This window comes from Octopus sinensis, unplaced genomic scaffold (genome assembly GCF_006345805.1).
Source record: "Octopus sinensis unplaced genomic scaffold, ASM634580v1 Contig18803, whole genome shotgun sequence".
Taxonomy (NCBI): domain Eukaryota; kingdom Metazoa; phylum Mollusca; class Cephalopoda; order Octopoda; family Octopodidae; genus Octopus; species Octopus sinensis.
In genome coordinates this window covers 10,025-25,583 of record NW_021836039.1, presented here as the reverse complement: position 1 = coordinate 25,583, position 15,559 = coordinate 10,025, and the positions used below count along the sequence as shown (strand labels likewise).

The following is a 15,559-nucleotide window of genomic DNA, read 5'->3' as shown; positions in this document are numbered from 1 at the left end:
AATAGTGAAGTGATGGAATTTATCTCTCTACCAACAGATTATTCCTCTGTCTTCTCTGTCCCAGCCAGTCATGTCCATGTGAGCTATCCTGAGAAAATCGCCTACAAACACATACAATTAGTGTACATACATGAATACATACATACATATGTATTTATACATGCATACATAGATACATACATGTATATATATATATATATACATATATAGGCGCAGGAGTGGCTGTGTGGTAAGAAGCTTGTTTACCAACCACATGGTTCCGGGTTCAGTCCCACTGTGTGGCACCTTGGGCAAGTGTCTTCTACTATAGCCTTGGGCCGACCAAAGCCTTGTGAGTGGATTTGGTAGACGGAAACTGAAAGAAGTCCGTCGTATATATGTATATATATGTATGTGTGTGTACGTTTGTGTGTCTGTGTTTGTCCCCCTAGCATTGCTTGACAACCAATGCTGGTGTGTTTATGTCCCCGTCACTTAGCGGTTCGGCAAAAGAGACCGATAGAATAAGTACTGGGCTTACAAAGAATAAGTCCCGGGGTCGAGTTACTCGATTAAAGGCGGTGCACCAGCATGGCCGCAGTCAAAATGACTGAAACAAGTAAAAAGAGAAAAAAGAGAAAGATATATATATATATATATATATATATATATATATATATATATATATATATATATATATATATATATATATTATATATATATATATACTGTGGGGAGGAAATAAATATTCGTCTGTCAAAATTCTTTATTTAATTTCTAATGAACATAAATGGGATATACCACTATTATATATTTGCATACAGATGCATAAACTAAGAATAAGCAAAAGAAACTAATAAATTATAGTAACTAATGAATTTATATACAATCATAAATATTTAGGGGTGAAAAAAGTATTCGTACAGAATAAATGTATGATTTTCTATGCCACAAAATACTGTTAAAATATTTTTTTACTAAAAATTTCTTGTTTATTCCAATAATCTTATCAGTTTTCATTTTTGAGTGTCAAAACACTAGCTTCTTCATTCAGCACTGAGACAACATAAAGTGATATCGCAATAATGGCGAAAAGTAAAGAACTCACAAATTCAGTGAAAAACTTAATTATTGAACTGTAGAAAGTAGGTAAAAGTTACAGGAAAATATCAGAGACACTTTGTATTCCGCTTACTACCATATCTTCATTTATTCAAAGATATAAGGAATCGGGAACTGTTGAAAACAGAATAAGATCCGGAGCACCACGCAAGATTTCCCCAAGATCTTTAAGAAAAATGAAGAGAAGAATATAAAAAAACGCAATAATCACCAGAAAGGAGTTTTCATAGGAATGAACTGAAGTCACGCTCTCCTAGAAAAACTCCTCTGTTGACTAAAAGGCATAGAGATGCCCGTTTAAAATTTGTTATGAACATAAAGATAAATCTGATACATTCTGGTAAAATGTTCTATGGACAGACGAGACGAAAATTGAATTGTTTGGACGAAATTCGCTTACCCATGTCTGGAGTAAAAACACAATTCCTACCGTAAAGATTGGAGGTGTGGGGGTGTTTCTCTGCAAATGGTACTGGCAATTTACATGTGATAGATGGTAGAATGAATGCAGAGATGTACCAAAATATTTTGAACAATAATTTATGGGGCTCTATTGAAAAGCTCCAGCTTTGTGAAGGGTGGGTTTTACAACAGGGTAATGGCCCTAAGCACACGGTGAAGTCTACCATATATGGATTGTCAATCACAATATAAAATTATTGTAATGGCCAAGCCTGTCACCTGACTTGAACCCCATTGAAGAGCCCCAACATGCATTACAGATTTGAAGAAAATTTGTCAAGAAGAATAGGAAAATATTCCTAAAGAAACATGCGAGTCATTGGTGAAGAACTACAAGAAGAGATTGGTTGAAGTGGAACTGAATAATGGTTATGCTACGAAGTATCAAATCAAAATTATCAGTTATTTATATTCTGTACGAATACGTTTTTCACCCCTAAATATTTATAATTGTATATAAATTCCTTAGTTACCATAATTTATTAGTTTCTTTCGCATATTCTTAGTTTATGCATCTGTATGCAAATATATAATAGTGGTATATCCCATTTATGTTCATTAGAACTTAAATAAAGAAAGAATTTTGACATTTACGAATATTTATTTCCCCCGTGTATATATATATATATATATATATATATATACATATACGCACACACACACACACAAACACACACACACACACACACACATATATATACATATATATATATATATATATATATATATATAGAGGGAGAGTTTACGAAAAAAACAAAAGACGATGACAGGTGGTGTTGAAGGAATAGAAAAAGCCTTTTACGTTTCGAGCCTTCGCTCTTCTACAGAAAGGGACACGGAAAAAAAAACAAGGATAGAAACAAGGAGAGAAAAAAATGTGTGTAGCGGCTAACAATCTATCATGGCGACTGACTCGGACACACACACACATATATATATATATATAAGTGAATTATATTTCTGGAATATATGTTGTTCACTTTGTGTAAATCAGTTTTTGTGATGTATCAATGTCATGACATATACTTATTAATATTTGTGTCCATTTATATATATATATGTGTGTATGTGTGTGTGTATCTGTGTCTGTGTCTGTGTGTCTGTGTCTGTGTCTGTGTGTCTGTGTCTGCATTTATATACTCACAAATTCGCCCATATGTAATTGTTTAATTGTGGCGTCGCATAATATTCTCTACTGTAAATTAAAGTGTCTCTGTGTAACGAAATGTAACTTGCTATTTATTCCACAGCCATGGTGGAGGAAGACGCATGGACCAGGCACTGAAGGGACCAATCAGGTAGTTGAACTATTTCTCACAGTCTTTCAGTCATTGAATAACAATGTACCTTGTAATGACCTGAGATCAATCTGAAGTTTGTGGTGCAGTGATGGCAGATGGAAACATGTCATTTACTGCATTCAACTCATCACTTTTGAAAATAATTCCCTGGTTATGTACACACATATCGTATATAAATCTAAAGTTATTACTCTAATTTAGAACAATGACCTGTTTTGTGGCATGGATCAGCCATACATGAAGCTGTAGGAATTGTGTCCTATCTGTCCATCCATAAAATTCAAAGTCAAATGTCTAAGTATAGCCGACTTCTAAAACAGATTAGATACAATCAAGTGTTATATGTATGCATGTATGTATGCATGTATGTACGTACGTACGTACGTATGTATGTATGTATCACACACACACACACACACACACACACACACACATATATATATATATACATATATATACATATATATACATACGTTCATACATATATTCATACATACATATATATCACCTTGACCGACTAGTCCGTCGGGCGTCCAATTGACACCGCTGGTCACAGCACGCTGTCCACTCCTCTCTGGATCGCGCCTTCCTCATCCACGTGATCCCAATCGTCCTCCTGAAATCGTTACTCCACCGACGTGGAGGCCTTCCGGGTGGTCGTTTCCACTCGCGCGGGTACCACTCGACAACTGCGCGTGTCCACAGATTTTCGGTGAGCTGGGCGATGTGTCCAGCCCATCTAAACATATGTATGTATGTATGTATGTATGTATGTATGTATGTGTGTGTGTATGTGTATGTATATAAGTGAATTATATTTCTGGAATATATGTTGTTCACTTTGCGTAAATCACTTTTTGTGATGTATCAATGTTATGACATATATTTATTAATATTTGTGTCCATTTATATATATATATATATATGTGTGTGTGTGGTGTGTGTGTGTGTGTGTGTGTGTGTGTGTATGTGTGTGTGTGTGTCTATGTGTGTGTGTGTGTGTGTGCGTGTGTTTGTGTGTGTGTCTGTGTCTGCATTTATATACTCACAAATTCGCCCATATGTAATTGTTTAATTGTGGTGTCGCATAATATTCTCTACTGTAAATATGCACACAATGTAATATTTGTTATAAATGAATGTTATTAATGGGATGTGTTCATGTTTTTGTTCCTCAGATGTGTGTTTTGTGAAGACGAAGTGGCCACAGAGACGTTCTTTCCATGTAGACATCTTTCGCTGTGTAAGAAATGCTGTCTCCCAAAGATACCTAAACGATGCCCTATGTGTAGACAGAATATAACGAGCAAAAATAGTTTGGGTAAGAATACTGTATGATCTGTCTGTTTGTCTCATAGGCTTTATGGTGTGGAATATTGTATCTCATGTTGTTGTGTAGATCCAGTTTTGCGATATTCAAGCACACTTTTGATAAAAGATGTTCCAGGTGTCTTTTCTCTGTCATATTATGTCTCTCACTACTCCCACTAAACATTGTTCTTGTCCAATTAGAAGACTTGTCACACTTCAAGATGGCTACTTTCTGCAACATAAAAATAATAAAGAATACTGAATTATAAATGGTGACTAAATGCCAATAAATCACCAAGGTTCTATCAGTAAATACCGACATCTTGTGTGTGATTAGAGTGATTAATGATTTATCAATATCTTCGGAAGCTGATAATTAAAAACAACTGCATTTATATGAATATCAAAGTGAGCTTTTATAAAATAAGAGAGTCAATAAGAAAAATCTCAACTGAGGGTTTAGGGGCCAACATTAGAGAGGGGACATCAAAAGGGTGGGGAAACTTTGATTGATGTATAGATTAGTATTCCCGAGTATCAGTTCTTCTGAACCGTTTCAAATATTTTCACAGCAATAATGTGTGGATGACAAGTTTTATGTCGTTAATGAGGTTTTGTGTGAATGTAGTGTGTTAATTTAGGACACAAGATATCACTTCCTGTTAGACCTGATGTCACTTTCTGTTCGACCTGCTTTATTCAGGAGGATGAATGACATTGAAATATCTTCAGATATTCCCCACATCTGATTACATTCTGGAGAACTGTGATGCGGGTAATTAAAATTAAAGATTACTAGTAGTAACCAATAACAAAGAGAGCAAGTGTATATATATATATACATATATATCTATCTATATATATATATATATAGAGAGAGAGAGATAGATAGATAGATATATTGTTGTTTTTGGGAATGGTCATTTTGCCAGTTTAGCCAATAAAAACACACGCACTATATATTTGGTGTTACTTTGCTTCAGTCTTATTTATTTTTTACATTAATCTTAATCTTATTTCGGCCAAAAGCAAAAACAAATTACACGTACGTATATAAACAGAAGATACAAATATTACAGGCACTTCACCCCCCCCCCACGCACACTAACTAAACATAGACACACATAGAGGTATACGCATGCACAAATGAGGACACGTACAATAGGAATACAAAATACAAAATGGTTGATGGTTAGTAAGGAGAGACACACAAATAAGAAAGAAGAAAGCAAAGGACCACTGATGAGGTCACAGAAGTGTGACGGAAGAACTCTTGCCGAAATAAGATTAAGATTAAAGTAAAAAATAGATAACGCTGAAGCAAAGTAACACTAAATATATAGTGCGTGTGTTTTTATTCGCAAAACTGGCAAAATGACCATTCCTAAATACAACAATATCTGTTTCAACACACCATTTCACATCAAAAATCTTGCAAAACAAATAGATAGATATAGATATATATCCGTCTGGAAGTGGTGTGTCGCGTTTGAGGCTAGGACTTCGATGCTCAACTTGGTTGACACTGGATTTAAGCAGAAGATGAGACGAATGTTGATTAGAGATGTCTTGTCATAGATCTAGCACAAACATAAGAAAACCCAAAAGAAGCTAAGAGACAATCGGTTATTAGGGGATAATTAAATGAGATAATTTCAGAATTGTTAGAATTGTTGGATGACTTAAGAGACAGAGAAGGGTTGTTAAGTGTAGTCTATTCTGTTGTGGACTCAAATAGTGAACCATTTCTTGGCCCCACTGTAGAAAGCATACAAATGTTCTCCAAAAGCATGTTGTCATCAGTGATGACACGAATGTCTCACAATAATAAAATATCGATTATTAGAAAGGATAAAGAAATTTTACTAAAACCACTTTGAAATGTATTTTTCAGTTGGTCCAAATTCGTCAAAGATGGAAGTCCAGATGGTGGCAGGACCAGTTGGTGAGTATGAAATAACTGTACCTAATTATGTTATCCCATAAGAGGCATAGGGTTGGTTTCCCGGTTTCTCTAGCGTATACATTCCTCCCTGAACAGGACACTAGTTCGCTGTAAGATTACTTATTTTTGCCAGCTGAGTGGACGGAAGTGTTTTGCTCAAGAACGCAACGTATTGCCTGGTGAAGGAATCGAAACCCCAATCTTACAATCATGAGTCAAATACCCTAACCATTAAGCCCGGCGCCTCCACTTGCTATGACCAATTCGTTTCCATAAAACACAGGCGATGGAAAAATTTATAGAAATCAATGTACCTAACTGATTCCTATAAATTCTCCACTCCCTGAGCTGTTTTGTTTGTCAGAAGGACTGAGAACAGGGCCCATCTCTAATTTCCATTTGAAATGTTAGCTGCAAAAGGAGTCGATGAAATATATCGCTGAAATTTCATAAAATCTTTGTTGCCTTGGATGGAAAAAGGGATAAATTAGAAAACACAATAGAGTTAATATTGTCTTTTGGAACCAAGAACTAAGATATGTTGTTGTTTAGGGGTAAACAGGTGAACAGAAACTAGAAAAATGTGGACCAAAATCATAATGGTTACCAATTGACCATTGCAAGGAAGGAATGTCTCTCAATAATGTAACAAATTGCGTTTTTTGAAAGTTTAACTGTAAAGTAATTCTATTAAAGAGTGTCTGTGTGGTAAGTAGCTTGCTTACCGACCACATGGTTCCGGGTTCAGTCCCACTGCGTGGCACCTTGGACAAATGTCTTCTACTATAGCCTCGGGCCGACCAAGGCCTTGTGAGTGGATTTGGTAGACGGAAACAGAAATAAACTCGTCGCATATATATATATATATATATATATATATATATATATATGTATGTGTATATGTTGTGTGTCTGTGCTTGTTCCCCCAACATCACTTGACAACCGATGCTGGTTTGTTTACGTCCCCGTAACTTATTTGTTCGAGAAAAGAGACCAATAGAATAAGTACCAGGCTTACAAAGAATAAGTCCTGGGATCGATATGCCCGACTAAAGTCGGTGCTCCAGCATGGCCACAGTCAACTGACTGAAACAAATAAAAGAGTAAAGAGTAAAAGAGAGAAGACAGGAATCCCTGAATGTGTGGAACTTGCATTTTGAATCTGGGATGCGATACAAGATACAAAGAAGAACAAAAGCGATTTGAATGTTGTATGGCTTGATCAGGTTAATGCTTATCGTTCTGTACTACACGAATTGTTGCTGAAAACAACGGACGTCTTTTATATACGAGAAAAGATTAAGAATCTAATGAAGAGTTGCTGTAATAATTTCAAAATGCGCTTCAGGACAGAATATTTCACAACAGACTCGCATCGTCTTGAGACTGGAATTGCCGTGGGTTGCACAATATCAGTCATTTTGTTTGTACTTGTTATGGAAATGTTTATTAGATCAGCAGATTGATCAGTAGAAATAACTCGAGTGAAGTCCCCTAAGACGACATTAATGGATGACATAACAACACAAACAACAGAGCAAAAGGATATGCAAATAGTTCTGAATAGACTGTATTAATTAATTAGTTGGTCAAGAATAGGGTTGAAGGCAAATAAATGTTGCCGTCATTGGCCAAAGCTCAGCAGAAATAAGTGAAATTCAAAGTAGCAGAAGAAAGCATGTCAAAGGTTAAAGAGAAACTGTTTAGGGTGATGGTACACTACCTCATTGTCCCACAAGAGTAGAGGCATCGAGATAATAGCACAAAAAGAAGACATCTTATAAGCAATAGATAAGCCAAAACTTTTGGGGAATAAAGGGTTTTAAAGAACTTCTTTATTAAGGAGTCTTAAAATATTTCCTGAATCAGATGATGTTCTTGTGAACTGGGATGTGCGGAGTTACGATTCAAGATTACCAACATCAACCCTTAACAAAGATGTCAGGTGTATGTTTATCCTACATGAATTTGTCTGCCGTGTATTTGTGGATTAGGTCTTTGGAAAACACCTTGTTGACATTAGAATTAAGCAGAAGATGAGAAAAATGTTGGTGAGTGAAGTCATGTCACAGGTTTGGTACAGATATAAGAAGGGAAATAGAGAACTGTGAGAAAAATAGTCTTATCAACTGGTCTTCATAAATGACTTGCCCGACGACCTCACGCAACACACCCTTCTATTTGCCGACGATATCAAACTGGTCGCTCCTCGCGGTGATATAGAGGATCTTCGTCGATGCCTCCACCAAATTTGGAAGTGGTCTAACGAATGGGACCTGTGTCTGAACGTGTCAAAGTGCTGTCATCTGCCTGTTGGCTCTCCTCCTGCAACTCAACTTGATTTCGAGCCGGGTCATCTGCTGCTGGAAAGGACTGATCAGGTAAAGGACCTGGGTATCTTGGTGGATTCCTCCTTTTCGCCTTCGGCCCAGTGCGTCCATGCTGCCAACAAAGCACGCGGAATTCTGTTCTTGATTCGACGGTCATTCGGAATGCTCACAGCAGCCATATTCCTACCACTCTATGTCACGCTGGTGAGACCCATATTGGAGTACGGGATTCAAGCCTCTTCTCCCTATCTCCTCAAAGACATACAGCATCTCGAAAGAGTCCAGAAGCTGGCTACCCGCATGGTTCATGGTCTCAAAAATTTGTCCTATGAAGAAAGGCTGAGGACGCTCGACCTTTATTCTCTTGAAAAACGCCGCCGCCGTGGTGATCTCATTCTCGCCCACAACATCATAAGCGGAAAGTGTAACCTCTCGAAAGAGCTGTTCTTCACTCCTGCTCCAGAGTGTCGGCTGCGGGGTCATTCCGAAAAGCTCTACCTGCGACGATTTCATCTCAATCGAAGGAGAGGAGCTTTCTCCGTCCGGGTTGCGGATCCGTGGAACAAGCTGCCAGACGAGATGGTGAAGATGCCGACGACCGCTTTGTTCAAAGCCTCCCTTGACCTCTAGTGTCCTGAACTCTTTACATGAACACCACCCTGTACTTAACTCCATGTCCCCCTACATGACCTTGCTATTTGCTTTTGAACCAAATTAACTAACTAACTAACTAACTAACTAATTAAATGTGATAAATACAACATTGTTAGATTATGTAGGATGTCTTGATAGAGAGACGAAGTTTAAGAAGTTTAATCTATTTTGTTGTGGACCAAAATATTGAGCTATTACATAGATTAAAAAGGTTGACCAAAATCATAGTGGTCACCAGTTAACCATTGATGATAAGCATGGCTCAAGAATAAAGATTAAGAAATTTAGTATAAATTATAAAATTTGGAAATATTTATTTCAGGGAGTCCAGAGCTGAAGGAGAAGGATCTTCTGAGAGTGGCTAAGAGGTTAGGAAGAGATTGGTGGCAAGTCGGTGAGTATAAAATTACACTACCTAATTGATTTCTATAAATTTTACATTCACCTGAGCTATTTCATTTGTCAGGATGAAAGAGAACAGGTTACATTCCTAATTTCCAGTGGAATGGTTAGCTGCAAAATAAATTCTATTAATGATATTACTGGTATTTCATAAAGTATCCTCTGAGGTTGGTAATTATGGATACACAAGAAAATACAAGTAGCATTTAATATTGGAAGAAAGAAGAAAAATATGTTAAGGGTAACAGCTGAGTTAATGTCAACGTTTTTGGTTCGTCTTTATTCCATCAAAAGACCATGAGTTAGGGTCTTCTTGAAGCCATTAGGGATTGGGTTATTGTGTTTGAAAGTGATAATTGCAATTTATATTGCCATATTTGAATGACTTTACCATATGACATATGTTTGTAAATGCTTCAGTAAAAACAGACTTAGTATAGGGGTGACACAGCCAAATCATATCATATTCCCCACATCCAAAAAGAGAGAATGAATTTAAGGAAATTTGACAGAAAATGAATATTCACAAGTGAAGCCAGACCATGGCTGGTCTCTCTCTCACTGAGACATAAGAATAACTGAATGGGTTCAGGAGAATTGATTGAATCTGGAGTAGATTCAAAAAGGATTGAATTTGACTGAGAATAATCGACTGTTGGTCTATCATTATTCATTTGATTTTCAGTGTCATTTTGGGAACTTTGCAAGGTGATTGATTTCACAGAGAGACATTACTTTCATGACCCTTTGAATATCAGATCTGAAATCTGCCAGATTAAGACAGATATATGGGATTTCTCTGAAGGGTCTCTGGAGTAATGTTACCCAATAGGATGTATAGTTCAGAGATCTGGGAGTCTCTCCAGGTTGAGCCACTTCTTCACATCTCTGGTACCTAGGACATGTGATCAGAATGTCGCAGGAATGAATTACAAGACAGGTTCTCAAAGTCAAACCAATGGAGTAGGAGACCCAGGGGTAGACCAAGCACTAAATAGTTGGATGATATCCATAGACTTAGTTGTTGATGCTTGGGAATCCAACCAAAATATGTAATGATGGTTACATCTGATAGGCCCCTATGGAAGAAATGCCTGGGGACTCTATCCCCACAACTCTCCCAGAAATATTGAGCAGAGGAAATGAATGGATCAAATGGTTTGCCTGTTGGTACCCTATGTTGATTCTTTAGGTTCTCATACACTTTTGCCTTCACAAACACATCTGCCATCGGTTTACCTTAAAAGATTCTCAAGTGTAAACTTTAATTAATTTTTTTTAAAAATCTCCATTAATTTAACCACTTTGTTATTTTTCTCATCATCCCTAGAAATAGAAAACAATGTCTTATATTTTTCTTGTTTCTTAGCTATTTTTTTATATTTCTCTCTTGAAATAGTTTCTTTGTTATGTTTATAACAACACACATCTTTTATATTATTGTTAATATTGTTGATGTTGTTGCATTTATTTCTTATTGTTGTGTCTTTTGCAGCGATTGTTTTAGGAGTTGATACAACTAAACTGAAAATGATGATGAGTCTATGTGACGTTAAAACAAGGCTACCTGATGCTTTACGAATGGTCAAAAATTGCGACCCAGAAACACGGACACACGCAACATTAAGTGCAGCTCTTGAAGAAGCTGAATGTTTCGCTGCGATGGAATGTCTGTCATTAGACGCAAAGTGAATTTCTGTGTAACTGTTGTTGTTTAGCCTCAGATTAACCTTGACCAAACAGAGACTTATGATCAAACGCATTCCAGCCAGGACCATCATGCCTATTTCCAAAGAGAACCCACAACCACATTGTCCAATATGCCCTTCTGTACAGTGATATCGTGTGAATTTAGCTACTAATTCTAGCAGGTATATCAGCCACATAGTGATCCATTCACTGGTTTGGCTCCTTTGTTAAAATTCACATTTAAAATAAAGACAAACTTTGAAATGTTCATTATTGTTGTTGCTGTTGTTGTATATCTAATCCCCTCCCTAAACAACCCCATTGTTATATAGACAGCTTTAATATCTTCTGCTATATTGATAGCTATCTACCTTCATTTTTAGCTGAGAGTAGAATGCCTGGTATATATATATATTGATGTCTTTTCCCTTTATATATCCTATAGAGATAGTATTTCTATATAATACATGATGTATCTAAGGATATATCTCACTTTGTCCTGTTGTGGTTTAAGACAGGCCTCTCCAAAGTGGTGGTGGTTGAATAAAAATTCAGGGGGTTTGAGTGCAATATACAATATTCTAATTTTATATTCTTACTTTATGACCTTCGTTATTTACTAATTACTGAAATTTCGTCAGTAAAAATAAAACTTCACTATTATACATATGAAAATAATAAAAAAAAATTATAATTAAACAATAGCTGTGCTGAAAAATCTGGCAAAACATTGTGTGTTTTAATTGCATGTGATTGTGGAAAAGCCACAGTGTCTCCCTCTTTTTGAATAACTTCAGATAAAGGAAGAGTACAATTCTTCCTTACAATATTTACCTTCATATTACTCCACTGTTATTTTAATTTGAAATTAGATTTCAAGTTCTTACAGCAGAGACCAAGATTAAATAAGTAAAACACATGAGACCCTTATGTACATTATAAGATGTGACAGGAAGCTCTACCGAGCAGACTTTTGTGGGATTGGAAAGGAAGACTCATAAGTATTCTCCACTTTTTATTGGATTCTTTTGTGATAGAAGTGAACAAACCTGATTGTTTTCAAATTAAATAATCAAGATATTTAAATTAGATAAAAAGGAACTTTATTCAGAAATTGATAATTACTATTAAAGCAAAACGAAATTTTACCGGTGAGTGTGTTAAATAATAAGGCACTAAAAGAGAATGACTCTCCCCAGACACAACAAAATTATTTTGTATCAAACTTTGTACAAAATTCTTCTAAATAAATTGATAACATAAGTTTCTGATTTTTTGCTTGGATAACTGGGGGAGAAATTCTATTCACACATTATATGCCATGTAAATACACAACAAAATAATAAGGCTGTTCAAAGCTATAGGTTACTGTTTATATAGACCAGCTGGAGCAAATTTAGTTTAACATTTAATGCGTAGCAATAAACTCATTTATAAAAGTGTTAGTTTTCTATAAATTGAGAAAACGTAAGACTTTTAGTGACTTTATAAAACTAAAAAGAATAACTTCAAACTTTGAAGACCCCAGACAAATTCCTTTACTGACTGAGATCTTCATCTTGTTCTGGTCAATGACTGTCAAAGTAATTTTCATATTTTAAAAGCATCAAAAGGAAAATATGTTGCCCAGAGAAGAGAGGTTGAATTTGTCAAATTATAAAAGCACAGAGTATAATGATGGACTGGACATTTTCTTTAGATTAATGATCAGAGGATCCCTAAACAGATGCTATATGCTAAACTTCTTTATGGAAAGAGCCCCCAGCAGAAACGAAGACTACGATTTAAGGAATTAAGTGCTATTAAGTTAGACATGGCCTGGGCCAATAATGGCCGAAACCTATCAAAGTATCAAAGTATATATATATACATATACATATATATAATATATATATATATTATATATATATAAACTGAGCGGATACTTACCAGGCTGAAAAAATGTACTTTAATGAAGTCAATTGGTTCGACTAAAATTACTGCAAGGGAAGAAATTCTAGATGTTATTTTTATACCCTCCAGCCTTCATCAGGTGTCTTGGGGAAATTTGAAACCTGAGTTCACATTCCTAAGGTATTTTATGTACCTGTATATATATAGTATATTCTCTCTTTTCTCTCCTCTCCCCTCTCTCTCTCTCTCTCTCCTCGCACACACATAATGTATATATACAGATAGATAGATAGATAGATAGATAGATAGATAGATAGATAGATAGATAGATAGATAGACAGACAGACAGAGAAGTATAAACACAAGTAGGTGTATGTTCATACACTTCTTGTGCGCCTGTATGAATAGCAGACAATAACAAAAGAAAAGAAAATCCAAAAAATTAACGAGAAATATCATAGAAGCCAGAATATTTTTGTCTTGGAAAAGGTGAAGATATATTTATGCCTCACTTAAGTTTAATACCTTCAAATATTCCCTTCGAACTCAAACGACTTCGATTTCCAATACGTCAGTCTCTTGCGATGTCCATTGATAAGTACCAAGATCAGACATTCAAAGTTACTTCTTTGCAATTAGAGAAGGCTTGTTTTTCACACAGACATATCCTGGGGTTCCAGTGTGGGGAGCAAAGACAATTTTTTCATGTTCACCCCTACAGGTAAAACTCAAACCAATGTCTATAAGGACGTTTTTAGCATGGGATCAACGGACAAGATTTGCAGAATGAATAAAAACTTTAAATTGAAATTGTCAACGCAACACTATATTCGCATAAGAAAATGTGTTTCTATTTTTTGGTTGTTGTAATACTAAAGTTCAATAATTCTGTTGTGTCTGGAGAGAATCATTTTCTTTTTGTGCCTTATTATGTAAAACACTCACCGGTAAAATTCCCACTTTTTTCTTATTTTTATTGTCCTAAAATTTTCGTTGCGTCTTGCAACCTATATACATATGTATGTGTATATATATATATATATAAAATATTAAAAATGAGGGGATATAATAAAATTAATTAATTTAATATCAATTAAAACCAGTAGTCCAGCATTCAAAAAATCTGAGAGTCAGAGAAAATTCAAATATATGTGTATTTGGCAGGGCTGGCCTGCTAGGTAGCCGGCCAGAATGCTAGAAGAAGATCATCAACGATCAAACTACAAGGGAAATTCTCTAGAGGAAGAATTCAGCGAGCACCAGAACCAACTTTGGCGGGCAGGACATATGAAAAATTAAATAAATAACAGACTTAAATGCATACCTCGGTTTCGGTCTTAACAAAAGAATTACTTGCATAATTCAAGTGTCCGTGACTTCATCAGTACATTCGGTCCATTTTTTGAATGCTGGACTACTGGTTTTAAATTGATATTAAAATTAATATTAATTTATCTCCCTCAATTTTTAAATATTTAAATAAATACCTTCCCTAGTTGTAAGCACTACCCGCAGTGAATTATTCACTGCAGCCCTTCGCTTCAGGAGTCTCTCAGCGCGCCAGAACCAAGACATTTGAAATTTTATTCCCGATGTAATCAGTAAGACTAAGCACGTGTCTGTCTTGACACAGAGAGCTGGGGTTAGTCTTGCGGTTTGCATCTCAAGGACCGAATGTACTGATGAAGTCACGGACACTTGAATTATGCAAGTAATTCTTTTGTTAAGACCGAAACCGAGGTATGCATTTAAGTCTGTTATTTATTTAATTTTTCATATGTCCTGCCCGCCAAAGTTGGTTCTAGTGCTCGCTGAATTCTTCCTCTAGAGAATTTCCCTTGTAGTTTGATCGTTGATGACCTTCTTCTAGCATTCTGGCCGGCTACCTAGCAGGCCAGCCCTGCCAATATATATATATATATATATATATATACATATGGTTTATCTGGCGCTCGTGCCTTCGGTAAGCAGTCCACGTCTCGCAGACGTATAGTAGGGTGGTAAGCACGACTGCCCGGTAGACTTTCAACTTGGTGTTGAGGCTGATTCCTCTCCGCTCCCAGACTTTCTTTCGCAGTCTCCCAAACGCGCTGCTTGCCTTGGAGATTCTGTTGATGATGATATATATACAATATATATATATATATATATATATATTATATATATATATATATGTATACATAAGTATCTATATATATATATGTATACATAAGTATGTATATATATATATATACATAAATAATATATATATACATAAATAAAATATATATATATATATATATATATATATATATACATAAATATATATATATATATATATATATTATATATATATATATATATATACACACATATATATAGGTTGCAAGTACAATAAAAATAACAAAAAAGTGGGAATTTTACCGGTTAGTGTGTTATATTATAACATCCGAAGAGATGAAAGGCAAAGTCGACCTCGGCGGAATTGTTGA

General features: G+C 35.6%; 1 protein-coding gene across 1 annotated transcript; it reads left to right on the top strand.

Annotated features, from left to right (window-relative positions):
• The first annotated feature begins 2,610 nt into the window (after positions 1-2,610).
• Positions 2,611-11,198, top strand: LOC115231768. The gene is made up of 5 exons (XM_029801716.2): positions 2,611-2,861; positions 4,043-4,185; positions 6,070-6,120; positions 9,427-9,498; positions 11,002-11,198. The coding sequence occupies exons 1-5, from the start codon at positions 2,833-2,835 to the stop codon at positions 11,196-11,198; spliced, it is 492 nt and encodes a 163-aa protein (XP_029657576.2). The 5' UTR covers positions 2,611-2,832.
• The last annotated feature ends 4,361 nt before the right edge of the window (positions 11,199-15,559 follow it).